General features: G+C 36.5%; 1 protein-coding gene across 1 annotated transcript; it reads left to right on the top strand.

The window, feature by feature from the left end:
• The first annotated feature begins 12 nt into the window (after positions 1 to 12).
• Positions 13 to 27,415, top strand: NAA15 (N(alpha)-acetyltransferase 15, NatA auxiliary subunit). The gene is made up of 19 exons (XM_009328870.1): positions 13 to 121; positions 1,003 to 1,107; positions 1,835 to 1,992; positions 4,547 to 4,681; positions 4,852 to 5,005; positions 7,407 to 7,526; positions 8,180 to 8,275; positions 8,412 to 8,518; positions 8,931 to 9,003; positions 10,812 to 10,981; positions 11,653 to 11,805; positions 13,924 to 14,052; positions 16,481 to 16,694; positions 17,876 to 18,069; positions 20,207 to 20,315; positions 20,909 to 21,007; positions 21,745 to 21,888; positions 22,988 to 23,085; positions 25,959 to 27,415. The coding sequence occupies exons 1-19, from the start codon at positions 13 to 15 to the stop codon at positions 26,157 to 26,159; spliced, it is 2,568 nt and encodes an 855-aa protein (XP_009327145.1). The 3' UTR covers positions 26,160 to 27,415.

Below are 27,415 nucleotides of genomic sequence, written 5' to 3'. Positions count from 1 at the left end.
TTTTTTGAATAAATGTACTCTGTTCTTCTTCAACAGAGGTGTTACGAACATAAGCAGTATAGAAATGGGCTGAAGTTCTGTAAACAGATCCTTTCTAACCCAAAGTTTGCAGAACATGGAGGTAAGTTTTCAAATGGCATATGCTCTCTTTTTTCCCTATACTTTGGGATAGAGTAATCATTTGTAAGTTTTATAAATATTTATAGCACTTTATTGTTAACCTTTTGCCCATAAAGCAGTTAGAGTGTCCAGAAACCTGCACCATGTTAAACACTTATTGTTGATAAGGTTTGTAATTTTAAAGACTGGTCTTACCTGTAGTTAGTAGTCATAGCTTGCCATTCTTTATGCTGCAAGTCTAATATTCATTATAGCATGGTGCAAGTTTCTTAATACAAGTATGCATTGCTTAAGTCACTTTTCAGGGGAAATTGTTATTCATTCATGTAGAAGTGAAAGACAAAAGGAAGAGATTGACTATTGTTCAGCACTATGTCTGTCAGCTTTGTGGTCTGCTACTTTTTCTGAAGGAATAGTCTTATTGTAAAAGAAGAAAAAGGTGCTTGTGTCCCTTGCTGTATTTTCAGTCGTTTCTTACTACTGAGTTGAGAGTTTCTTTCCACTGTCCAGAAATGTTTTTTTTTCTTTGCCCACTAGTTTGGTATGGGTGGATCTGTGGAAGTCTGTGTTGTGAATAAATAATTGAGTAGTTATAATGCTCCTTTACGGTAAAGAAATATCTCTCTCCAAAACGTTTGTAGAGCAGACAGTTTTTAGTGCCTTTAAAATAAAACGCTGCTTCACTTTTTGGTGGAAGTAATGCATAAAGTTTATTGTCGTGTATGATGTACTTAAGTGAATAATCTGCAGTATAGTTTTCCATGTGAAAAAAGAATGCAAAATCTTTGCGTTGCTAACTGAGTCTAAATTTGTATTAAGCTTAAAAACCTATGAAAATTAATAACTGATACTTATTTAATCTTAATTTTTGTTTTGTTTTAGAAACCTTGGCAATGAAAGGACTAACATTAAACTGTCTAGGGAAGAAAGAGGAAGCTTATGAACTTGTGCGTAGAGGCCTAAGGAATGACTTGAAGAGTCATGTCTGTATCCTTTTTGAAATAGGGTTTTTGCTTATGAATGGCGAAGGTTTATTTCTACAGCTACTTGATTTATAGAATTGCAACAAAAGCCAGTACCATTAGGCTTCAAAATGGAAGTTCAGAATTTTAAATTTTGTTTCCAATACATAAGAATATTTTGTCTAAGCTATCCAAAGGGCAGATGCTTTGCGGCTATCCTTGCAGTCACAGTTAGCTCAAATACTATTCTGGCTTGCATTGTATTTTTTTTTTTTATCATTAAGCTGCAACTTTAAACTTGTGGTGGGCTGAACTAGGCATTTAAGCATGTGGTTTGCTTTAAAAACTTCAGTAGTTGCCATTACATTGATAAGGACTTGTGATATACTTAGAATGCAGGAAGTGCAAGCACTCCAGTTGTCTAATGTAAGCCCTTACTCAGAAATGTGTTTGAGTAAGCCTGATAGTCTTTTCAGAGATCCTATTACTTGATTTCCTCCCCCAGTATGTGAAAAGTACAGTTTACAACGTTACATGCACCCTATACATATAACTGGCAAACAGTTCTCTGTCTTCAGTTTGCAAGCAGTTTCTCTGTACAGCTGAGGAAAAGAATTGTAATGATTATAATAACATTACTGTCCATTTATAAAACGGCTTAAGAGTTTTTTTACCAACTGTTCTGTCAATGCCATGTTGGATCTGTTTTCTCCATGCTCAAATTCAGTAGAATCCTTAACAGAGTTTTCCAGGTTGGCATGTCTATGGCCTTCTTCAGAGGTCAGACAAGAAGTATGATGAAGCTATCAAATGCTATAGGAATGCACTGAAATGGGACAAAGACAATCTTCAAATCTTGAGAGATCTTTCTCTGCTACAGATTCAAATGAGGGATCTTGAAGGTTACAGGGTAGGTATACATACTGCATTTATTGTCAACTTCTAGGGAACTGCAGCAAAGGTGGCAAATTGTTTAATGACACTTTAAAAAAAAAAAAAAACAGAGTTAGATCCAGAGTGTTAAAACCATGTGCTACTCAATATTTTATGAAAGTAAAACCAGACGTGCTACTGAGCAATTTCTATAAAGTATACAGATTTAATGGCATACTAAATGATTTTTTTTCAGGTCAGTGCAGAATTGTTTGGGGTTTTTTTGATGCTGTATAATCCAGCTGTAGGCAATCCCCAGTCTTTTTATTATTTTCTTGGAAGTATTCCTGCAGGTAAAAGGCAGTGTGTTCAGAAGATGACTGTTATTCAGGCAAAGGAGTTTCTATTTTTTAATAACTTCTTACCATATATACCTCGTCCTTTAAATCAGTGGCCACCAGTTTTCTCTCGGCAGTGGGTAACAATACAAAGCAAGCAGTGTGCTGCATGAAAGGTCATATTTTGCTTCCCAGCCAACCTGGGCATTAGTGACAGCTCCTTTGGGTCCAAATATTTCCTTACATTTCCTGTGAGCTGTGAGATTGTGGATCAGAACTCCTGAATATTCCTCCTCTTTCTTGATTTAATACTCAAAATGTTTAGTTTACTATCTTGTTTTCTTTTGTTTATTTTGTAGTAAAGCTGAATGCAGTTTGGTAACTTAGATTGGAACCCTCTTTCTGCCTGTTACTGCAGCACCCGGTTACTGACTGCCTTGCATCAGTTGTCTGTATTTGCCACATGAGATGTTTCATGCTAACCAACCATTACGAGGTGGTAGTGTCACGGCTGTGACACTTCTGTAAAGAAGAATACAAACTCTCTATTGTCCTCTCTGCAAATGCTACTCCTAATGTAGTTAGATTTTTTTTTCCTGTTGTCTTGAATTGTGAGCTGATGTCTAGCTTGCCAATACCTTTATTTCTTAAAAAGTAGCAGCTTCTGTTTAGTATGCATATTGCAGAGATGTTTATGTGGTTCAGGCTAAGTCGTGATGGCTGCCCATGATCAATGTATGGCTCACTTAGGATTGGACAGAACAATGACTACAGAAGATCTGTTTGTTTCTTACTCTGCCATCCAGGGAAAGATGACAATGGTCACCCTAAGTATTTATAATTCAAATGTTAATTAATTGGAAAAAAACCCTTAGTTCCTCCTAAATTACATTTTTGTGCCTGGAAACTTACCTGGTTTTCAGCTGGTGTAGATTGGTGTAATTCCTTTTCTCTGCAAAAAAATAATCTTTGAGACTTTTACTTGAGAGACCTTGGATAATATTTTATGTCAGGTTTTCATCTTTTCAGGTTTTCCTTGCACCTTTAAAGTTGTGGTTGTTAAAACACATTAGTTGGTCCCTTCACAGATTATTTCCTTTTCAAATTAGGGTAATGTTAGTATGCCAAGAACAAGTTTTGTTCTCAGAGCCGTGTGGAACCATCAGCTAACATAAGTCCTCGGTGAACTTATTCCTGAGTTAGGACATTTCTTAGTCACTGTTTTTTTCATATTAGTAATTTAGAAATTTGACTCCTCTCTTGCCTGAGACAAGATAGCCAAAACTTAGCATAGGTGCCAAAATTCATTTGCAAAGGTATGTTCTCTTGGCCTCTGGATAAATGTGAATACAAATGCATGACTGCTAAACATGCAAGTAACACATGGTTATAGAATGCATTAAGGATTAAATGTTGACATGCTTAGAAGCCAGTAATTCATGACTGATCATATGCTAGTTTCTGAAGAATGTGAATTTACTCTCAAAACTGGGAATAAGGTTGTGGGTTGGGTTTGGTTTTTTTTTTTCGCTTTAACTTCCACCCTCTCCTACTTTATAATATTTTGAGTGATCTTCATTCTAATCAAACGACTGTAACTAGTTTTAGTTCTTTGTTAACTCCTACTTCTGACTGTTTGGGCTTTTTTAGTCAGTAGTAACTTTTTTCCTTTATTTTAAATTACGTGAAGATGCCCTTCAGGAGTCTGTAACAAAACAAGTAATAACTTTTCCCTCGGATTAAAACAGCATGGTACCAAGCAAATCTGTTGCATCTTCCAGCTGTAATTATCTTCTCACTAAAGAATAGGAATGCACTTGCATGACCTATTTGGCTAACAACACTTGTAATGATTTAATACATATGTACTTCCAAGGTGAATTTACAACACCAGTATATAGTAAATGTTCCTGCAACTCAATCCAAAGTATCCTTAACCGTGTTCTGTTCATAAGTGGTAAGACAGGAAAAGCATGTGTGTCATACATTAGCAAAGTTAGTCTGACTCATCAGTATTCAGTTGCACTAACATGATGCGTTACTTTGTGTGGGTTTTTTTTTTATTCAGTCGAGACCATTGTAGTGTTTTAAAGTTTATTCTTTATTTTGGTTAAAAAAAATACATTTGCATATAGAAAACTAATTTTTAGTGACATTCCTTAAATATTAGAATACTGAAGACAGAGTATTGCATAATGGATTCTACAGAGCGTCAGAATAAAGTCAGGAAAATTAGTAGCTACTTTTTTGCAGGAAACAAGGTATCAGTTGCTTCAGCTCCGACCTGCACAGCGAGCATCATGGATTGGTTATGCTATTGCTTACCATCTGCTGGAAGACTATGAAATGGCAGCAAAAATTTTAGAGGAATTTAGGAAGACACAGCAGGTAAGAGGAAAAGATGAAATTCCTGTATGGATTGCTGCTTAAACCAAAAATAAAACACTGCTTCCTTTCATGATGTGAAAACTTTATGCAGTTTCTTTAGTCAAATGAGTTAAATCCCAAATGCATTCTAGAAGGCTGAACTTTCTCATGTGTCTTGCTTTCCTATGTAGACATCACCTGATAAAGTGGACTATGAGTACAGCGAACTGCTGCTGTATCAAAATCAAGTCCTCCGGGAGGCAGGACTATATAAAGAAGCCTTGGAGCATCTTTGTACCTATGAAAAGCAGATCTGTGATAAACTGGCTGTCGAAGAAACTAAAGGTAATTACTTTTTGAAGGCACATTTAAACATAAAGTACACAATGGAATGCCTGTACTGTCAGCTTTTCCCATCTTTTGGAACTTCATCTTTGATTTGGTTTTAGATTAATTTATTTAATTCTGCTGTGTAAAAGGACTGCTTGTCTTGCAGCTGTTCATTCGGTGCCTATCATACTGTTTTCCCAGGTTGATAAGACATCAATAGAGTACACATGTAGTGTTCTGAAACTTTTGAGCTGATGGACATTTCAGACAGATGATCCTGAATTGACGTCCTGAAATTCTGTTTGGGTAGTGTACCCAGACCCATGCTATTATAGCTTTGATAGTGGTCCTGGCAGGGAGACCACTTGCTGAAAGAGCAGAATCATCTTTGGCAAAGTAGAAGGCTTTTAATTATACTCAGTCACTCTTGCAGTGTGTGGAAATAGGCCCTTTAGCTGAGCAACCCAACGTAGGCTTCTGTTATTGTATTATTATAATCCTAGTGTATAATATTATAACAGAGCAATACAATACTGTATCTTATATTCCATAGCTGGAATTGCAGAGTGATAGAAGTTCATTCTTAGAGCTCTGTTAACGTGCACTTTTTTCAAAGCATGCTTTGTTCCTCTTCTGCTTGATGCTTGTACAGTCCTTCTGTGAAACTTCCAACCTATTGAAGGTACTGTTTGTTCATGGCCCACACTGGAATCTATTTGGATGATTGCTTGAAGCAAAGAGGAGAAATCTTTTTACTCTATAATATTATTCATGTAGTTGTTGTAGCTAGCTCCCTATTCCTGCCAACAGTAATCTCACTGTCTTGCAAAAAGAACCTAGGAGTTGAGTAGTGACAGTATTATGAAAGGTGTGTGGTACTTCCTCAAGGAAAATGATTGCAGGTGACTCTCCACTGTTGCTGAATACGTTATTTGGTTTGCATATAAATGGAAATAGATGTAGGGCTTACACTATCGCAGACCATTTTTCAGACGTAGTAGCGGGAGCTTTGGTTTTGGGGGTGGGGTGGTTTTTTATGACTTGACTTTTACCTGAAAGATCTTTTGACATACTGTGTGTTCTTAAGTTTTTGATGAAGGTTCAAGGCTGGTACTGAAATAGGATTTTCAAATACGACTTCACAAAAAACAAACAAACAAAAAAAACCAAAAACCCAACCAAAACAAAATGCAAAACCTTCTAGCAAGTTACCAGAAAAAAGGATGGAAATACTCTTTGCAGTCTGTGTGCTTTCAACAGGGTACAACTGATTAATTTTTGGGGGGCACAGCTCCTGTTGTGTTGTTAAGTCTAGCTTAGCTGCTGTGCATACTACAGAAAAGCCTGCTAATAAATGAGCGTTGTCTATGAATTTTAAGTGCGTATGCAAAAGCCATTGTGGATGAAGTACAACTGAGAAGTACTGAAAATAGTATTAGCATTTGCCACCATTAGATAAAAATTATAACTTTCACCTCAGGGTAGGAATTTAGGTTTATTTTCCAGATTCTGTCACTCTCAGCGAGTGAACTATTGATCTTTTCCCTGGCATTAGATACTGCATGTAGTCCTCAAGTTATCCTACATGTGGGAAGCAGCATCTCTTGTCAAAATTATGTGTCAGTTGCGTGACATAGGGAAGAAGAGAGGTAACGCTGACTCACATTTTCCTCTTGAAACCAGATGGGAAAATCTTACCTTAATCTAGAATGACACTGTATCACCTCTGGTGTGGAATCTTTTAGTGCCTAACACTTGCCAATAACAAAGCTTTGTAAAATGTGGTTTCCCATTGTGAAATGGGAAGTTGACTTTTGTTCCAACTCCAACGTCAGCAAAGATGCTCTATACAGTTGTTAGATCTAGCCTTTACAAGATACAACTGTTAAAAGTAATGACGTGTCATTAAAAGGAAACTTGCTTGCAGAATCTTGAGAATTCATTAATCAGATCAATGGCTTGATTTAAAACATTGAAGTTAGTTTTATGAAATACCAGACTGAAGAACCATTCTTTTATTTGCAGCGCTGCAATTTCAATTTGGTATTCAAGATGCTATATACATGAAATACCGTGTACTGCTTTTAATTGCCTTCTGTAGTAAAAACTGCGCTTAAAGTAACCAGTCACTTCAGTAAGTGAGAAAAAAACACGTGCATCTTGCTTTTAACATTAAATTTTCAAGTAAGTTTCAAAAGTTACTGGCTGAGTTGTAGAATCTTACTGTAATTGCACCTGTTGTCAAAGTAAAAGCATATCTGTCAGCTGGTTTGTGATGCCACTGTGATAATTTTTTCTAAGAAACTAGAATCTGTATGGAGTTAAGGATTATCTCATCTTTTACTGTAGAGTGATTAATATTATACTGCTTCAGTATCTTTTTACCTTAATTTAAAACTTCTTGGATTTCACACAGGAGAACTCCTGCTTCAGCTTGGCAGACTTGAAGAAGCAGTTGAAGTCTACAAAGGACTGCAAGAAAGGAATCCTGAAAACTGGGCCTACTACAAAGGCCTAGAAAAGGCACTTAAACCAGGTAATGATTTGATATGTTGTAGTAAATAAGCTGCACAATTGGAATTTATATATTTGTTGAAAACTTGTATTGCTTTAAATAATAAAACTATTATTTAAAAATGTCCCCATTTAAGTTTTGCTTTTTAGTGTGTACATATTGTCATAATGTTTTTGTAAGAAAGGCTGGAAGTATTTCTTGTATTGTTGTTACTGTGTCTTATTTAAAACCAAAACAGCAAAAAAATGCAGTAATCTCTGTGCATGGTTGAAAGAAGAGAATTATTTCATAAAAGACAGTTTTGATTTTTCTTTTACTCTCTCTGTTATCTTAATCTTATGTTGTAGGTAATACAGGTTTTGGAAAAACAGGCATGACTCTCCTGAATGGCTTTCTTTGTTCAACATTTCAGGAGGAACTCTTTTTAAGATGAGAGATAAGCAGTTAGTCTTCCACTGCTGGCAGAGGAATTTACAGATACTGAATACCTGAAATCATTTAGTATGGCAGTTTTAAAAAGAATAAAATGGAAATTAGTGTTCTTTAGGAAGTATATAGCCATTAGTTGCTATATATTCTGATTCTTTTTTTAACCAGATATAAATCACTCCCCACCCCCTCTTCCCTTCCTGCAAAAAAGGAAGGAAAAAGTAAACTCTAAAATTCTGTTCCAGCTAATATGATGGAGAGGCTAAAGATCTATGAAGAGGCCTGGACTAAATACCCAAGGGGACTAGTTCCAAGAAGATTACCATTAAACTTTTTGTCAGGTAAGTGCATTTTTGCTGAGCAGGTAGTGATCAACACTCGTGTTTCTTAGATACTGATGTTTTAACAGCATAAACAGTCTGCAATTGACAAGTAATGTGTGGTAAAACAAAATCAACAGGTCTTTTTCCTCTCAAGGTGAAAAGTTTAAGGAATGTCTGGACAAGTTTCTAAGGATGAATTTCAGCAAAGGTTGCCCACCAGTCTTCAATACTTTGAGGTCATTATATAAAGACAAGGAGAAGGTAGGTTTTTCCCCCACTTTTTACATGATCTTTTACATGTAGCTGTGATACGTTAGAGATGAAGAAACTCTTTTCTTCAGTGCTCGCTCCATCAGCACTGTTGTATATTATGGCCTAGTATATCTAGGAGAAATCAAGTACAAGCATACATAGCCTTGTGCCAAGTTGGTAAATGTAGAAAACTAAGATTTACTTAATTATAAGCTATAAGTGTTAACGAAGGGAGGCTTGGTCTTAATTTGTTAAAAAGAGAGGTGAGATTGAGTGTGTTCCCATATGTATTGTAATTCAGGATATTGCAGAATTCTCTTACCAAAAATAACTAGTTTGGGTAACACCAAGTAGTTCAAGTTGAAATAAAATACCATCTTGCCCACAGATATTTTATTTTTGTCTTGTCTTCCATGTGTAGGTGGCAATCATAGAAGAGCTCGTGATAGGTTATGAAACCTCTCTAAGAAGCTGCAGGTTATTTAACCTAAATGGTGAGTGCTAAGACTGGCATACTTCATGGAAGTAGTGCCTGGTGTAAGCATTATGTGACCATTCAGAGGCAGGGAATCAGTGGGGACTGCAGATATTGAGATGATGGGTTTTTTCCTTTTTTTTCCACCCCCTAATACGGAACTGAACCACAGCCATCCTTAGAGTGGATTTAAGCTGTCAAATATAAAGTCCGTAGTCAAAATCTAGCCACTTGTTCTAAAAGTTTTGCTGGATCCACAAATTTGATCATCTCTGTGGTTTTGAGTTCAAGTATTCTATTTTCAAGGCTTGAGTTTATCATTGTCCAGGAAACTGAAATTTGAAAGCTGTGTTAAATCTTTAATTGCAGAAATGTCAAACAAAGAGGAATAGATACTGATAGCACAATCTTCAGGGGGAGGGGGGTTTGGAGCTTTTGGTGGGGGCTGGGTTTTGTATTCCTGGGGGTTTTGTTTGAGAGTTAAAAAACATTTTCCAGGTTTTGACTGACAACTGTTTTGTTGTGAGGTATGGTTGTACGTGTATTGAATCCAGCCTTCATATTTCCTCTCTGATAGCTTTATGATGTTTTTTTTAGTCATTTGTCCAACCACTTTGTAACAGAAAATCTCCAAGAAAAAACTTTTATGCATAGAATATCAACAGAGGATAGTCTTGAAATTTTGGTAGATGGATTATAATGGTGTAATAATGAAGATAGCATGAATGACATTAGTGACATTAAAACTTTACAGGATAATCCTAATTATTCAAGACATTTTTATTGAAGTTATAACCAGTTATTTCCCTGCCTTGCAGAAACATTAATGCAATACTTCGTTATGAAATTCTCATCTAAGTTGCCTGTTACACTTTTCCATTGAATTTAATGCTATAGGCTACAATATAGCCACTCAATACCTCTTTGAATTTGTCTAAGCCTTTCAAACACATTTGTGCTTTTCTGGTTTAAGGAAATGGCTTACTGTTATTTCTGTTCAATTCAATATTTGCTTTGATATTAAATTGCATTCAAATAAACAATTTCCTGCTACCTTAAAGTGAACAAATGCATATAATTGCACGGTTAAGTTATACTGAAGAACCAGAACCTTTTGGCAGGACTAGAGCCTCCATGCCCTTTTGTTTCCCCCTGCAAGGTGCTATGCTTCATAGTCAAAACTGAGTAGTGAAATGAGCTTTTAAAACTTAGGTAGTATTTTGGATTTCGAACAGAGCTCTCTAACGTTCAGAACTGACTTGTGTATAGGAATGTTTTCTAGGATACATTTAGGCAAATAGTGATGATAAATTTGTCAAAGGTAGAAACAAAAAGCCTTTTTAAAGCTAGGGTTTGGAACAGACAGCCTGTTTTGTTTAAAAATATTCAAGTCTATGGGTCAGTGCTGAATGTACTGAAATCCTTCACATTGTTACTGTGCAACACTTGTGTTTAGCAGGACTCTTTGCTATACCCTTCATCTAAAACAGTTTTAAAATAAGAACTCTACATCGTGCACTAAGCTGCATTAAGGGACTAGTTGGAACAAAATATAACTCCCTTCTGACCCACTTGACTCACTTTTCCTTTCCCTTAAAACCACAGTGTGAGAAGGGAACAGTATATGCTCAGGTCTTGTCAAAACATAGACTTAAAAGTTAATGGGCTTACCTGGACCCAGGTGTTTGAAAACACTCCCAGGCTCTGTTGTGACAGCCTGATACAGAGTCAGAATTAACTTCAGTGGCTATATTTATAGCCCTCTGCTTCTGGCATGTTGTTTTAATAAACTGAACAAAACAACTCCCTCCATTTTTCTCCCTCCAGATGATGGTAAAGAAGAACCTCCAACCACTTTACTCTGGGTCCAATATTATTTGGCTCAACATTATGATAAAATTGGACAGCCATCCCTGGCTCTAGAATATATAAATGCTGCTATAGAAAGTACTCCCACTTTGATAGAACTCTTCCTTGTGAAGGCAAAAATCTTTAAGGTAAGTTTGGCTTGTTCCGGTGACCAGAGGTTATTCGGTTGTTATGATGGAAGACTTTTATATATGCTTATACTTTCCTGTAATGTTTTTGATGTGAACATTGAAGTGTTAAGCTTGTATTAAGCAAGACACTGTGGATAATCCATGGAAAACTACTCAGTGAATTTTAGTGAGTTTCTAGAGAAGTTTGGCTACTTGGGCTTTTTAGTGCATATGAATAAGCCCCTATGAAGATTTTTAAGTCAGTGAAGGACAAGTATACTGCAAAATGTGAATTCTCAGTTTACAGTTATATTTTTCATATTAAAAATCTCACTAATAAATTTAGTTGGTTTTAAATGTCTTCCACCTGTTCTTATCCCACCCCCCACTTTTTTTTAACTACTTGAAAATAATTTCTCAACTACACTATGGTATTGTATTAGAATGGGATTATCCAAAGTGTCCTTTAAGTATTTTCAGGAAAAATGTCGAGTGCCAAAAGACCTGTCATTCCATAATGAGGGAAAGTAATTTTTCTGCTTTTTTTCTTTAAAGGTCTGTTGCTTTCCTGAAGAAAGCTATGTATTAAAAAATGTCTAAAAGAATAACTAATTAAATTAAACAGTGAGTGGGTAAAACATGCATGGTTTATAATTGCTGAATCTAACTTGAATTTCTATCTCTTTAAGCATGCTGGAAATATTAAGGAAGCTGCAAGGTGGATGGATGAGGCTCAGGCTTTGGACACGGCAGACAGATTTATCAACTCCAAATGTGCAAAATATATGTTGAAAGCAAACTCCATTAAAGAAGCAGAAGAAATGTGTTCTAAGTTTACAAGGGTTTGTTGCATTTAACTATAGCTCTTTCAATTAATGTGGGCCTAATCCCTTGTGGAGTAACATTTTGTGTTAACTTTCCACTCACCTTTTAAGTTCTGTTTCAGAGCAGCTATGATTGCTCGCTTCGCTAATGGTAGTCAATATCAGGGTTTGAATTAATCTTGGATAAGCATGATTCCATAGTATTAAGTGAAAACCCTAAAGCTTGGATTTGATCATTTTTGCCAGGTAGGAAAAATACAGCATGCCCACTTTAGAGATAACTACTTTGAAAAAATAATTTTCTGAGAAGTCTTTGGGTTTAATGTGGATTCTGTAGGATCCTTGAAAGATCTGATAAAGTTGCCCATGTTTCTTCCCCCCACCCCATGGTAGTAAGTTAGAGAATTCAGACTTCTCTTGTAATAAAATTTGTGTGGCTACTAGGTGAGAGTCCTTCTGAGATGTCTTTCTTTTGTGAACAAGCTTTCATCCCTAAGGCCGTGTTTAACAGTAATGAAGGAAAGCTGCATGTTACATCTTTTTTTTTTTTTTGTGGCTGCTTACCCATGACCAATTAGCTGTCATAAAAAGTTTGCCTTATCCAGATTGCTTGATTTCATGCATCAGTTTTTGTCCCTGCAGTAACCTATTCTGATAGGTTTGATGATGTCACAGGTTAGTTACTTTTTAAATTGGCTTCTCTTGCTGTTCTTCTTTCATAACCGAAAGTCAAAACAGCTCAATGTAGTCTTTCCAGAATCTTTGGCAAATGATAGTTTTGGAATACTGGCAATATCACTTGTGTTGTCAGTGGGAGGCAGGCAACAAGCTATTGGGACCTACCCGCAGAAGTAATCCTTTTTTGTTTGTTGTCCTGTTTTTCTCTTCTCTCTTGAAGAGCAGGAAAAACCTGGAGGTAAGGTAGGTTGAACGAGGGGGTATTTATAGGGGGAAAGCTGAAGGATTTTTGTGAAATGGAGGCTATGTGCAGGCAAACATAGAGGGAATGGAAGTTCTATTTTATGTAAGCTCAGTAGCTTTAAGTGGAGTTTTTGATGCAAAACTGCTATGAATCTGGGTTAGTTGACCTTTCTCAATGCCTTAAGCAGCTTTAAGTTGTCAAAAAAACAAGCGTACCAGTTGCCCAAAACTGAACTTTAAAAATATAATTTGATGATGTTGCTCTGTGTAATCTTTTTCATCTCCTTTTGATCTTATGTCTAGTGCTCAAATACAAGCTTCTTAATGAAAATGATTAAAAAAGACCTAAATTAAGCATAATGAAAATGGAACTAACAGTTTTTTGGATTTTTAGCTCCTTAAATCAGACTGGTTTGAAGACTGCCTTTCTCTCTCATTTGGGGCATTCTCCTTACCCTGCCATTTGAATATTATCTGTCATTTTCCCAGATTTGGCTCTTGGCTGATTCTTGAATAGCCTGTTTTTTGCAAGATCAGAGTAAAGTCAGAGTGGCTGCATCCACCCCAAGTAGCTGACTTTGACATTAAGCTTGAAAGGCATATGTTAAGTTCTATAGATCTATGCAAGTGTATATAAATACCAGATTTGACAGACAACTGTAATCTCCTTTTTTGAATGAGGTGGTGTCAAACCTACCAGTATTCCTTTTGCTTTGCCACTACTCTCTAGTACTGATCACATAAGAAATGACCTATTACTACTGTCAGTTGCTACGCTTAGCTCAATCAGCAGGTCTCTGGAAGACACAGATGGCGGTCTTAGTTAAAAATAAAAATCCTGCAGGTGTTAGTGTCATGCCACATGCTAGAACTTTTCTGCCATTTTTCTTCACGCTGCAATGTGTTATTTGTACACATTATATTAAACACTGGATGAATGTATCTCCTATCCTAAAGATGAGGAACTGTCACAGTTAAACGGTCAATACCTGGCTATTCATTGTGTATTTCTGACTCTTCCAATAAGTGGAACATAGAGGAATTTATTTTTTTTTAATTAATGAACAAAGCAAGTCCATCTTAACTGTGGCATTTCTGACTTTCAGGACTCTGATAGCCTCTTTATTTGTGCTTTTAATTAGAACAAGATAAAAGAAATGGCAGTTAACAAATTGATGAGATTTATTTTTTTTATAATGCTGTTTTTGCTTTTAGGAAGGAACCTCGGCAGTAGAGAACTTGAATGAAATGCAGTGCATGTGGTTTCAGACAGAATGCGCGCAAGCTTACAAGGCAATGAACAAATTTGGAGAAGCACTTAAGAAATGCCATGAAATTGAGAGAGTACGTATCTGGTTAAACTGCCTAGGTTGGAAAACACTAGCTGAAGTTTACTGTGCTAATACGTTTCCTTTCTGAGCAGTAAGAGTATATTTCATGTAGCTTCAGGAGAGGTTTCATTTCATGTTGGCTACTGGGGCATCGATGAAATTACATTTCCTCCTAAAAATGCCATTGTAAACTGTGTGTTATAGAGAGATTCTGTAAAGTCATTTGAAGATCCAGGAAAGAACAGAAAAGTCTCAGAAATAATCTTATTTTTGGCGGGGTACATAAAAATAGGCATTTGGGTACAAACCAGGAGTATGCATACTTTAAGTCCAAAAAGAACATGGCTGAGCTGACTAGTCCAGGATTAAAGTAAAGGAAAGATGTTGCCTTGGTTATTGTTAAGCCACTGTATTTTAGCGGGAGAAAACAAATGTCAAAAACTATCAAAAATACTAAATATCTTCTCCTTTAAAAAAAAATAATTAAGCTACAGTTTAAAAGAAGCTATTAGAAATATAAAGACTTCTTAAGGTAGAAATTGTATCCAAAAAGGGGGGATACTTGCACGTTAAATGCAGATCCATAGTAAGGCAATTTAAAAAATTTGGATGCACAACTTCTAAAAAAAAAAAAAAAAAAAGGAAAAAAAAAAAAAAACAAGTGGGTTTGTTTTTTTTTAAGCACATTAGGGTCTAGAAAAAAGACCAGACAGCTGAGGGTGTGAATGAAGTGCTCAAAGAGGAGAACTTAGTAGGAAGCTACGCCTCTGCAAATAGAGAGGCTTAAGGAGATTTCAACACTGATGCTTTTCTGCAGAGGGGACTAGCCTGTGGTGTATTCTCAGATTAGAACAAGTCAACAAAGTGATTCGCCATGACCATATTCTGTTTGCACAAATCCTTTAAATAAATTCGTGTAAAATCCTTTTAAAAGAATTTGTGTAAGAAACTACTAGTCTTGTAAATTGTCTTGGGTACCAGAAGAGGTCAGCAAATGAAGAGCTGAATAGGCCACCCTAAAAAACATTTCTAAGGAATTAAGTCACTATGTTTAATTTATTTATTGGAATAATTGATTGAAGGTGTAATAAAGATCAGAAATAAGATAGACGAATATGTTTTATTCAGAAACCATCAACAAAGCTTTTGTAAGAAAAAGCAGTGCCTCTTAAATCTTTTAGAGGTGCCAGTTAGCTTAAGGCAGTCTAGTTGATAAAATGTGTTCTGGATTTCAGAAACACTTTTGATGTCAGCCTTCACACCGTAAAGGATCTAAACTGTCTCAGAAAAAGAAGGGAAGTTGATCTCATGGATTTAATAGCTGGTTCATGGCTGGGAAAACAGCACAGGAGCAAATAATCAGCTTTTACAAGAAAAGGAGTTTATCATGGAGATTACTAAGGCGTCTCCCTAGGGTCTCCATTGTTTGATATGGCAATAAATGATCACAGAAGGGGAGTGAATAGCGCAAAGACACTTGCACTGTCTCAATACTAAAAGATAAAATGGTGCATGAAACATAATGTTCAACAGTGTAGTCAGTGAAGAAGGGACAAGAAGAAGAATTCTGTGCCCGTGCATAAGTAGTAAAAGGTCTTACATGAATTATTGCTGCTCAGGAAAGAAATCCTGGAACCATTATAGACAGTGCTGCAAAATTTCTGTGTTGGTGTGGAGCAGCAGTCAAAAGGACAGTGTTGGGAATTAAGTGACTAGAGAAGTAGTACATTTCTTCCATTATATAAATCTGTCATACAGAATCTGAATATCGCAACTCCTTAAAAATGTGCTAGTAAAATACGTGCCATGGAGTAACTTCGACATGAAGAGATTGCAATTAGCTTGTCATGCTTACTGTTTTATCCTTAGCTTTGACAAGCAACAACTGAGTTTAGGATGAAGTGGTATGAGGTCGTAAGTACATGGAAAAGTTGAAGAGGGGAATGACTTTTCACTGCTTCTCAAACAAAAACAAGGGGACATCAGGTGACAAAGAGGAAAGCAGATCTTGAACAAAAGGAAGTACTTTCTCAAAGCATGTGTGCTTTAAGTGTGGAATTCATTGCCACAGTATTTAATGGAAGTCAAAATTATACTTTTGACTGAAAAAATTAGAGGAGTTCACAGAAGAAAAATTTTTCAAGTGCTGTTTAAATACAACGAATGTAGAAACTTAAACTGCAAATTGTCAGAGGGTAGTTGCTGTTAAGAGACTGTGAAATGGGTGAATTTTGGTTCTGACCTAAGATGCCTTCTGTTCTTTTCACCATGACTTTATTTTTGGAGGGCTTTGTTAACTCACATTTCTAAAAGGTAGGGTGTATTTGTCAAACAGCAGGCTTTTACTAAACTATTCCTTTGGGGAGAGTGTATTAAAAAAAGTCAAGGTTAGTATCTGATTGTTAATACTTGCTAAATAATGTTATGTTATGTTGTGTTAGCATTTTGTAGAAATCACGGATGACCAGTTTGACTTTCACACTTACTGTATGAGGAAGATTACCCTTAGGTCTTATGTGGACTTGTTAAAACTAGAAGATGTACTTCGACAACATCCGTTCTACTTCAAAGCAGCACGAATTGCCATAGAGATATATTTGAAACTTCATGATAATCCCTTAACAGATGAAAATAAAGAACACGAGGCTGATACAGGTATTCAACCCTCAGGATTTATTAAATATGCAGTTTCACTAATTAGTGAATATTTTATGAAGATTCATCATTCTTATAGTTGTCAACTGTAGTAGCCAAAAATAAGAGTTTTGTCACAACTCAAAATAGGTAAATTGTAACTTGGCCTGCATGTAAAAGTAGATGTTGTACTGAAAGTTAAACTAATACATGTTTTTATTTTGGTTATTGTAAAACAATGATGGTTTTTGTAGTGACAGTTGTAATTCTTAAGTAAAAACATGTTTGTGTTACGAAATGGCTGAGAAAACATGGAATTCTTGTGGTTGTTGGTCCGTGAAATAACAGATTGACGCAGGTGTGCTTGGTGGTAGCTCTTTCTAAGCACTTCATCAGTATGCAAAAATTGGACTAGGTAGCAACTTAAATTTTATCATCTTTTGCTTCTGATGTAAAAATAATGTTTAAATCCATCAATTTCTTTTTTTTTTCCTCTCATCTCTGATTGGAGAGCAACTTAAGCGATTATGGCTTGGGGCACCTCAAATGGTATGAATAGAGGCTATTGAATCCTTCAAGAGGAGTTTGTCAAGTTTTAATATTTCTCATCTCGGTTCATTTGTGTGGCTTCAGGTTCAAATTAAGTAGAAGTATAATAGAATTTCTTGTAGCCACTTCTGATGTGTTTTAAATTAATTCTCCATGCTTTAATTGGAGGGAGGAGAGGATCTGCGTATGTATCAAATGTAAGATGTCTGTAGGGCATTAAAAGGAAAGCTGGAACTGTCTATGCCAAAGTGCAACTATTTCACCTTATTTTTGTTAGACCATTTAATTACTACATTAAACATAACTTGTGTTGTGTAATGCCTAAGGAATAAATCAACATGTATTGGTATGCACTTTTACTCCTGGTACTGGATTTGTGGAGTCATGCAGTAATTACTTTGTCCAGCCTTCAGCATGTTATACTATTGTTCTAATTCCTATTGCCCTGATTTCACAAAGGAATTTGTGAATTACGAAGCAGCAGCGTAGACTGTAAAATAATCTATCGATAGTAAGTAAGCTTTTACAAATGTAATGGCAGCATTACCAGTTAGTAGATACGGTTTAAAGAAGATGATGCTATCTGACAACTGATTGAGACTGTTAATATTAGACATCAACATTGTCTGGTTTTACCCTTTGCGTGTGTGCAGCGAATATGTCTGACAAGGAGCTAAAGAAGCTACGAAATAAGCAGAGAAGAGCGCAAAAGAAAGCACAGCTGGAGGAGGAGAAGAAGAATGCTGAGAAAGAGAAGCAACAGAGGAACCAGAAAAAGAAGAAAGATGATGATGATGAAGAAATTGGAGGACCGAAAGAAGAACTTATCCCTGAGAAATTGGCAAAGGTGCTTACTAATGTAATAATAAAGTCATAGAAATCTCTAGAAAAGTTACAGTGAGCACACATACAATTTGAAAGCCATTCAGATAACTTTTTTTTTTGTATGGCTTCTCTTCGCAGGCGGCATTTTAAAAATAATTCTTTTCTAGGAATAGTTTGTTGGAAATACTGTCATAATGTGATGAAATCACAGCTTTTGTGCCTAGTTCTCAAAGGCAGCGATTGAAGTCATAGACATTTGCTACATGTGTGTATTGCACTAACTTGTTGATTATACCCTATTTCTAGTTGATCGGATGGAAGTCTTTCTATTCTGTATGTAAGGTGATTATCATTCACTCTTTGTCCCATAATATTTTTTTATTTATTAAGCATAGACAACCTGTGAAAGAAAGGTTCAGAAACACTGAATGCTTTAACAGCATTTGTTTGCATTTGTTTTGAATGGGGAGAAAAAAGGATAAAGAAGCTGTTTGGAAGTAGTAGTAGACTAGACTGAGATGGATTTTGAGATCTGGATTAAGAATTGTAGAGATATATAAAGGGGAGGTGACCCAGAAGACTATTCTTGTGCTAAAAGTTGTATCTGTAAGGAGTAGGAAAACACTTGAAAAATGTGGGGAAAGATAACGAAAATATAGAGAGAGACTATAAAAATTAATTTATAGCAATAGTAGTATAGTATCCAAGTACTGATAGATACAGTATTCGGTATTTTCACATATTTTCGCAGTATAACGAATATTACTGGCTCTTGAGGGGATGATATTTGAAAGCTGGGACAATGAACTTCACTCTATAGCCCTGAAGCAAGTGACTTAAAAACTTGACTAGTCATTTAAGAATATTGCCAGTATTCCCATTGTTTAGCTCACTGGTAGCAAGAAGCGGCACTAATTGCAGTGCTAGTTAAGACTGAAGTGGTCACAATGGCATGTATTGAAATTGAGTTCTGGAGTTCCATGGGATATCCCAGGAAAATTTAGGTAGTCCCCAAGATTATAGGGAGTAGTTGCAGCTGTATAATGCATTCCTTTGGCAAACCTTCCCTAATTATATTCCAAATTTAGTATCAGAATCATGATACAGACACTTCCAAATTCAGTTGGTTCCTAATGCCAGAAGACCATTTCTGACATAGTTGGTCACTTGCAAAAAGTTTTCCTGAAACAGTTGCCCCTAGAATTCTTTGGATATATAGCTTTGGCATTAAAGGCATAGCTTTGAAATCTGTTTTATTACAGGTTCCAAATAGTTTAAGTGCACAGTTGTGACTGATGTATGCAAACTCATAACAGCACATATAAATGATGCAATTTTTTAATGAAAACTGCTGTAGTATATGGTTAGCAGGAGCTCCATAAGGTGTCCATCATTGTCTTTCAACTCAGTTATTCTCAATAAAGTGTATTGCTTCAACATTACTAAATTGTTATTAACAGACAACAATTAAATTTTGTATCTGATTCTTAGAGAGTAGCTTATGTTCACAAAAAAGTAAATATGAAAGACAACAGACAGTTCTTGTTCGAATTATCCCTAACCTCTAGATGCAAGAGATCTGTCTGTAAAGACTCCTTGCACAGAATTAATTTGTGTTAAAGCGGTCCATTGACTGGATTACTCTAGCTAAGACCAGGAGACCGTGATCAGTATCTAGTTACTTCAAGCTTGCTGTTAGTATCTTGGCTGGGAATGTTGCCATGACCTGGCAGCTTCCAGGAACCTGGCAGAAGCTCACATGAACAGACCCCGTCATGGGCATAAAGTAGTCGTGTACCAATGTCTCGGGCCCATGTGTGTAGATTGGCATGGGGAGCCATCCTGCCCATTACAATGTGGGTTCAGCTGTGGCTGTGTTTACTACTGCTGTACCATAGAAGGCAAAGACTTGTATCTCTTTAGGAAAATGTGATTTGTAACCATCACAAAGCAATTTTTTAGACTTGACAGTCTGTGTTTAGACGCTAACATTGAGTGAAAGATGCAAAATTTGTAACAGAAGAGGTTCTAAGCATCTTATGCATTGCCTTATGAGAGTAACTCTCTGATGTGACTCAGAAATAGCTAATTCTGTTGCTGTAGAGTTATTAGGTCTAAACTTTGTGACTTAGTTGTGTGTCACTTCCTTGAATGTGTAGGTTGAAGCACCTTTGGAAGAAGCCATTAAATTTTTAACACCCCTGAAGAACTTAGTGAAGAACAAAATAGAGACGCATCTTTTTGCCTTTGAGATTTATTTTCGAAAAGGTAGGTGAGAAAACAAATGAAGGAAAGCAATTTGCGCTTCATAAAGATGTATATTAGAATTTAAGCAAAAATTACTGATGAGATATGAGGAGTCAGTCCCTGTCGAGACACACAACTCTTCATTGGACCGACACCCCAGCCATGAGCGGTCTGTGAAAAACCAAAGTTTGAACGTTTGGTGATTATCCGTTTTCTCTGCTGTGTTTAAATCTATAAGCAATGAGACTGTAGTTAATTCTCCCAGCTTGCATTTGCCCTAGTTATTTGTTTGTATCTGTAGTTCGCAGAACTACACGCTGTAAAGAAGTGGTGTACAGTTGCTAATGAGAACTGGTCTTTTGAAACACTTGATTTTTGAATTCTTGTATCAGTTAAATACTATGCTTTAAGAACTTGCTATGTTCAAACTTACCTGTTCAGCCGCCTTAATTCACTGGTTAAATAAATGCATGTTAGAAAAAATGGCTGTTGCAGTACACTCAGCTTTAATTTCTTCTGATCATTCTAATTTCAAACACTAAATACTCCTGCAACATAATGCAGTGCGTTCCAACCACAGGTTTTTGAACATTTGCCAACACTTTCTTTTCCAGAGAAGTTCCTTCTGATGCTTCAGTCTGTGAAGAGAGCCTTTGCTATTGATTCTAGTCATCCTTGGCTTCATGAATGTATGATTCATCTCTTCAGCAGTGGTATGTATGTTTGATATGACTTCATCTGTACGTGCTTCCAGATGATGCCTAACCCGCGTACAGCCATTGATTTTTAGCTTATAGACTGTTAGCACAATTAATTCAAAATATTTAATACATGTATTAGAAAGCTTTTTAAACAACTGATTCATGCTGAAATTATGTTTATTATGACTGCAGATGGATTTAGTAGTTATTCCAACAAGTATTAGTAAGTCTTTTTAAGACTGCGAGTAGTATGGTGAACCCCTGAAAGAGTGAGTGAAGAAATGGAAACTGCAGAGTGAGGAATCTGGCTTTTCTGCTGGCAGCCTGTGTCGGCGTGCGAGGAGAAGGCTTAGAATTCTGTCCTTTTTATTAGAAGGTTGGAAGGATTCTCTCCCTTCCATTGCCCCTAAGGTCACCCTTCCTGTTGATGGCTATAGGCTAGACACATTCAAGAACAGATTTGTATGACCTCAATCTTTGAGCCTAATAGATTTTAATCAGTAAGGGGGAGAGTGCATTGGAGTAAAAAGGCTTTGGCTTTTTCTAAGCATCAGAAAACTGTCACAGTTAAGGTTTTTCCAACCAGATCCAGTTATTTATCTTTTCAAATTTCATGCATCTTCCTTTGAGATTTTTTTCAATTATATTAATAATGTAGACATGACAAATATCAAAATAAATGCATAAAGTAGATTTTACTGTGATTACCTGTGCTCATGTCAATTAACTTCTTTTTTCCAATTCCATAGTATCTGAAAGTAAGGATCTGCCTGATGCAGTTAGAACAGTGTTAAATCAAGAAATGAATCGGCTTTTTGGAGCAACTAATCCAAAGAACTTCAATGAAGCTTTCCTTAAAAAGAACTATGACTCACTACCACATAGGTTATCAGGTATTTTGCCTTTATGCTTTTTCTGCCCTGCTTCTGTATTTTCTGTGCTTATCTAGGAGTGGCATCTCAGTTTCAGCATCAGCAATGTAAAAATCACTTTCTATTGGGAATGCTTTTCTTCTCTCGGTCTGTGTTTTTGTGACAACATGACCACCAGGTTGTCTGTGGTATTCTTTAATTTTTTTCTATATGCTGCTAAAATACAGATTTTTGGACCTCTCTGCCCTGTTTTCATTTCTGATGCGTGCTGAATGTATTATAAGGCTGTAACTGTATTTAATGCATATTTAATGAAATAGTTCACATGAGCTATGTATGTGAAGTAGTATTTCCGAGTTGCAAAGGGTTTTTTGATACATGTATTTGAAGAGGCTGACTGCCAAGAGAAGTGCGCTGAGTGCTCTCAGCAAGCCAGGTAACGCCCAGAGCTATTGGTGTACCTAACATGAGAAGCTTAGATGGTGCTGGTTACCTGTTAAGAAAGGCTGTCTGTCAATAGCGACTACATATTACAGTGGGTACCGCATGGGGAAACAGGATGTAAACCACCCAGGGGAGCAGCATTACTGTTGTGGCTCAGTCTGGGCTCAGACCTGGCCACAGAAAGCAGCGAGTGTACTCTTGCATCTTCTCTGGCATCAAGTCCCTTCAGCTACATCTGTGCCGTGGGACTCGGAACTGTGTCCTGGTTGTGTCCTCACACTGTATTATAACAAGAGCTCTGTGTGCACATCTCTTCTGTGCCCCGGTTTCTGTGTGAAGGGGATGTGAGCAGTGGTACTGGAGGGAACTGTGGTGTGTTGCAGCAGGTCTGATTTGTTATCTTCACTGCCAGGGATTCCACAGTACACTGCAAAATGCTCCTACCCTGCAGTATAGACAACGCCTATTTGTTTCAATGCTTTGTCTAGCACCGAATAGTAGACTTAAAGCTTCTACTTGCTCAGGTGTCAAGCTTTAATGTTCCACGTGGTTCCATTTTGAACTACTACTGTAGAGTTCAGTATCCTCTCTTAGTCATATTATCTCTATTTTATGTTAGTATATAAGATGTTTTTGGTCATCCACTGGGTGATGAAGCTTATTTTTCCTCCTGTAGCTGCCAAAATGATGTACTATTTAGATCCTTCCAGTCAGAAAAGGGCAGTGGAGCTGGCAATGACCCTGGATGAATCCCTCATTAACAGAAATCTTCAGGTAACAGATATTTATAAATTGTAAACAACTTCTGGTATATCTATGGAAGCTTTATGCAAATCACAGAGGTAAGAGAAAGCTGAAAGGATTGCTGTGCCTTATGGTAAGGAGGTTGGGTTGTCATGTGAGAGAAAGGGGTATCAGGTTCATCTGAACTGAAATGTTTAATGTCCTTTTCGCACATTTAAATTAATTTAGTTTTGTCGTAATATGAAAATAGCTAGCTAGCAGCAGAAACAACGTTATTGCCGCAGATAATGGGAAAGCTTATTAAACACAAGAGAATTCACATGGCAAAAGATGCTAAAGCTCCCCAATAAGGAAAGATTGTAGTCTGTCTGAGCTTTAGCTGTTACAGAGGTGACTGTTCGCAAGAAAAATATTGACTTAGGAGTGGCTCAGACTTCGTGAAAGCTTTCCATATTCATCCCCCTGCAAGCTGTGTGAATTATCTTAGTTTTAATAAAAGGTGCATATGTGTGTTTTGGCCTTAGTATGTAGTTAAGTAAAAAGCTTACAAATTTTGAAATTCTGCTCCTTTCTGGTGGTTGTGGAATAATCTCCCTGTGCCACCCCCACCATGCCCCTTTCCCTGCTCCCCCACCTTCATCTGGGAAGGCTATCGGTTCTGACTTGCAATTTGAAGTATTCAAGAGAAGGTAATTTTTTTTAGTATCTTCAAATGTTTCTTATAAAGAATGAATAAACATGTTTTTTTCTTCCTATGACCGCACACTGGCAGAACCTTACCTGACAATGCAGAGAGGGAATAAAATGTCCTTTCTTTTTTTTTCTAGTATTTTTAAAACTATTTCTGTATCCCAGTCAAATCGTTTCCTTTGGCATCACTGTGAGAGTGTCCAGTACATTTAATTAAGTATTAGAGAGATTCCTTGGCAGGCTGTGCAAACTTTAGGACATTTTGTTTCTCTCGGTTCCCCTGGCACTTTATTTCTTTATTGTGCTCTTTATGTCTGGAGACTGAAGAATTTTTTAGGTCTATTGCAAGTAAAATAGGTGAACTTTCTAGTAAAATTATTCTTTTGTGGGCAAAAATCAGCATCTTCCAAAAAACATCCCTTTGGAAATATACTGGGTTCAACAGAACTTTAATTGGGAAGGATTTTAAGTTCACAATAGAATTTTTGGACAAAACAGAGGGGAAAAGAGAGACAAGAAAAGACAATTTGCCATGATTTATAAACTTGCTTAGGATGTTAAAGATTCAGATCCTTTCTCTAGCTGATCTGGTTATGGGACACAAACTCAAGTCTTTTATATCCTAAATACATATTTAGCAGTTTTCATAAACTGTTTTCTTGTTTGGTTTTTTTTTGTGTGTTACTGTTTGAGCAGTCTCAAAGAGCTTAAGATAGATTATCAATAGGTTTAGAAAACAAAAATTAAATTGCCTTCAACAGCATTCTTTTTGCCTCATAGCTGTGTTTTTTGCCTGAGAGTGGGATTCTGGGAATTGGACTGGGGAAAGATTAAAATGTAACCAAAAATGCTTAGTTGTTTTAGAGGTGTTATCTTGGTAGGACTACAAGAAGCATTTACTGACTCAGCAGCGTATAAAGATGATATATGCAGCATTGTGATAAAACTAGAAAAGTTCAATTTAAGCATTCTTGGTGCCAACATAAGTAAGAGTTGGAGTTCTACTGAACTTATAGATGGGAAATTGAAAGTGCCCTAAAAAAATGAATCTGAAGGAGTCTAGGCATTTGTTGAAAGGCATTCTCGTGTGCAAAGAGATCAAATATATTATATTTCATTTTAGTAGTAAAGACCAGCTGTCTCAGGGCACATTGCAGGCATAAATCTAGATATATTTGACCTTCTGTGGATGCCGGTGACGCAAAGAGCTAATGTGAGGCAAAGAGGTTGTTGAAGAGAACTTCATAACCCCACAGCAGGAGGACAGAGCAGTTAATCTCAATACACAGAAGAAATAAAAGCTATAGTAAATGTCAGGAGTGGAAAAAGGCTAGCTTGCTACGCTAATGCTAGCAGACACGACATGGGCTGATGTTAAATGCTGCTGGGCTTTAGTGAAGCTCAGTAGGTCAGTTTCTCACGCTTGGAATGCAAGTTGAAAAAAACAGGAAATCTCCTTTTTCTCTTCTGAATCGTGAACAAAAATGGATATGAAACTGCAGGTACATCTGAAGGATGTGATCATATCCGAGTAATTTGGTTTGATTCACTAGTTACAGACACGCTTCAGTAAGTCACATATCCTTAAATGTAAAAATGTTTTTTTTCCCCCCTACCAGAAATGTTTTTACATCTAATTATGGTTATTCAGCTGATGCTATTTTTACATTTTAATTATATTCCACGATTCTTCCAATTCTATCTGAACGCACGTTCACAAAAGTCATTATTAGGAAATTATATATTCTGGATTCATTGTTTTTAATTGCAAATGCTAAAATTCAAATGCATGTTACGTATTGCTGAAATTTTCACTGTCTCCCAAGATGGGGGGGATGGGGGATGGGGATGGACGGATGACACACCCCACAAACCCCAAAAACACATTTAGTTGGACGTAAGCCTGGTTCTTGGTTGCCAACTAGTAAGAATCAAATTTTTTTAGGAAAATAAGGATCAGGTGACAAATGACTGTTTTCATTTTCAGTCAAGATTTCTAGCTGTTTTTTAAATCCCTTTTTAAACTGCATTATTTCGAATCAGACTACACTGGTATTTCATGCTGTGTCTAGTTAAAAAAAAGTCATTTGATGCTGGTGGAAACCTGAAAACAATACTTGAGTTTTTCTTTGTAGTATTGTATTTCTGGTTTGTGAGTGTTCAGATGAATGTTTAAGAAACCATAACACTTCTTTATTTTTCTCTCTAATTAGACTTGTATGGAGGTATTAGAAGCTTTATGTGACGGTAGCCTTGGAGACTGTAAAGAAGCATCTGAAACTTACAGAGCAAATTGTCATAAGCTTTTCCCTTATGCTTTGGCTTTCATGCCCCCTGGATATGAAGAGGATATGAAGATCACAGTTAATGGAGATAGTTCTGCAGAACCTGAAGAACTGGCCAATGAAATATGAACAACTTTATTGGAAAAAAAAAATGACATTGGACCATATCTGGTGTATAATATTTTTGTCACGCACCTGCTGAATTGTTCTAACTTACACAGAGAACAGAAGGAAAAAAAAAATGTTGCCTTCAAATAGTTTTACTTTTTTTTTTTATCCTGCTGACAAAGTATATATATAAAATATCTAACATATTACTGGATATAGGTTGTTCGGTTTCTTAAAAATTAAAAGCTGCTAAAATTGAAGAAAAAAAACCCTTCTCCTTACCTACCTACCCATGTTTTTAAACTAATTTATATGAAATCTGGAGGCGTACAGCTCTCGGAGCAGGTGTGTGGCAGAAATATTACTTTAAATTTGTCTTGTGAGATTACTGTTATCTCAGACAGCAAAAATGCTGTTTTAGCACTGGATTCTTTCACTGAGCACAAAGAGTTGTTGGGGCTTTAGCATCTGACTGATTTTGATACAGGGATGATTCTGTCCATAGGAAGTATGCAATGTGAATCAGAATACATAGAGAAACCGGCAACATACATGTTATGTTGTGGATGCTGGGACATACAGATATCAAGCAGAATTAAGAAACATAGTGTGTTCAATAAGCTTGTTGTGTCTCTGAAATTCACTGCACACGATCAGTTTGGTGTTCTTGCACCACAGTTTTTAACTGAAGGAAACAGTTAAAACGATCTCTCTCTTTGAATTAAACTTGGGGGGTGGGGTGGGGAGAATCAACATTGCTGTTCTTGAGATGAACCTATCAGCGTAGGTTGGCCAAACTTCTTAAAACTGAAATGCAAGAACCAAATGAAATTATGCACTGTGATGTGGCACCAACTAATTAGAAAGATAGCATGCGTTTTTCACATAGAGTGAAAACAAAATGAGAACATACTATGGCTTGAAGTTGCAAAGAGGAGAGCTCCTGACTACCATTTTGACTGATCAAGAGACTAATAGTTTAAAACCTCAGCAGGCCTTGTTCACGTTATGCAGAAAAAAAAAAAAAGTGCTGCAGTTTAGATACCTCTGGAACTTTTCCACAGTGTCACAGGTTTGTAATACTTGAAGCCCTACATTTCTAAGAATATATTTCTTGCTCAGTTGTTTCAGGCAAGCCCAAGACTTTATAACTTTTAAGGGGCCCAAAATTTTTTTTCAATAACAGACCAGCTTCTTATTCCTGCAGTTACAGATGTAATTTCCTTTGTCAAACATAAGGTACCAAATATAATGCAATAAAACGTTTTGAAAAACAA

The sequence above is a fragment of the Pygoscelis adeliae genome, unplaced genomic scaffold (genome assembly GCF_000699105.1).
Source record: "Pygoscelis adeliae isolate BGI_AS28 unplaced genomic scaffold, ASM69910v1 Scaffold66, whole genome shotgun sequence".
NCBI classification, from domain to species: domain Eukaryota; kingdom Metazoa; phylum Chordata; class Aves; order Sphenisciformes; family Spheniscidae; genus Pygoscelis; species Pygoscelis adeliae.
The sequence above is the reverse complement of the archived record's forward strand: the minus strand, read 5'-3'. Positions and strand labels throughout refer to the sequence as shown.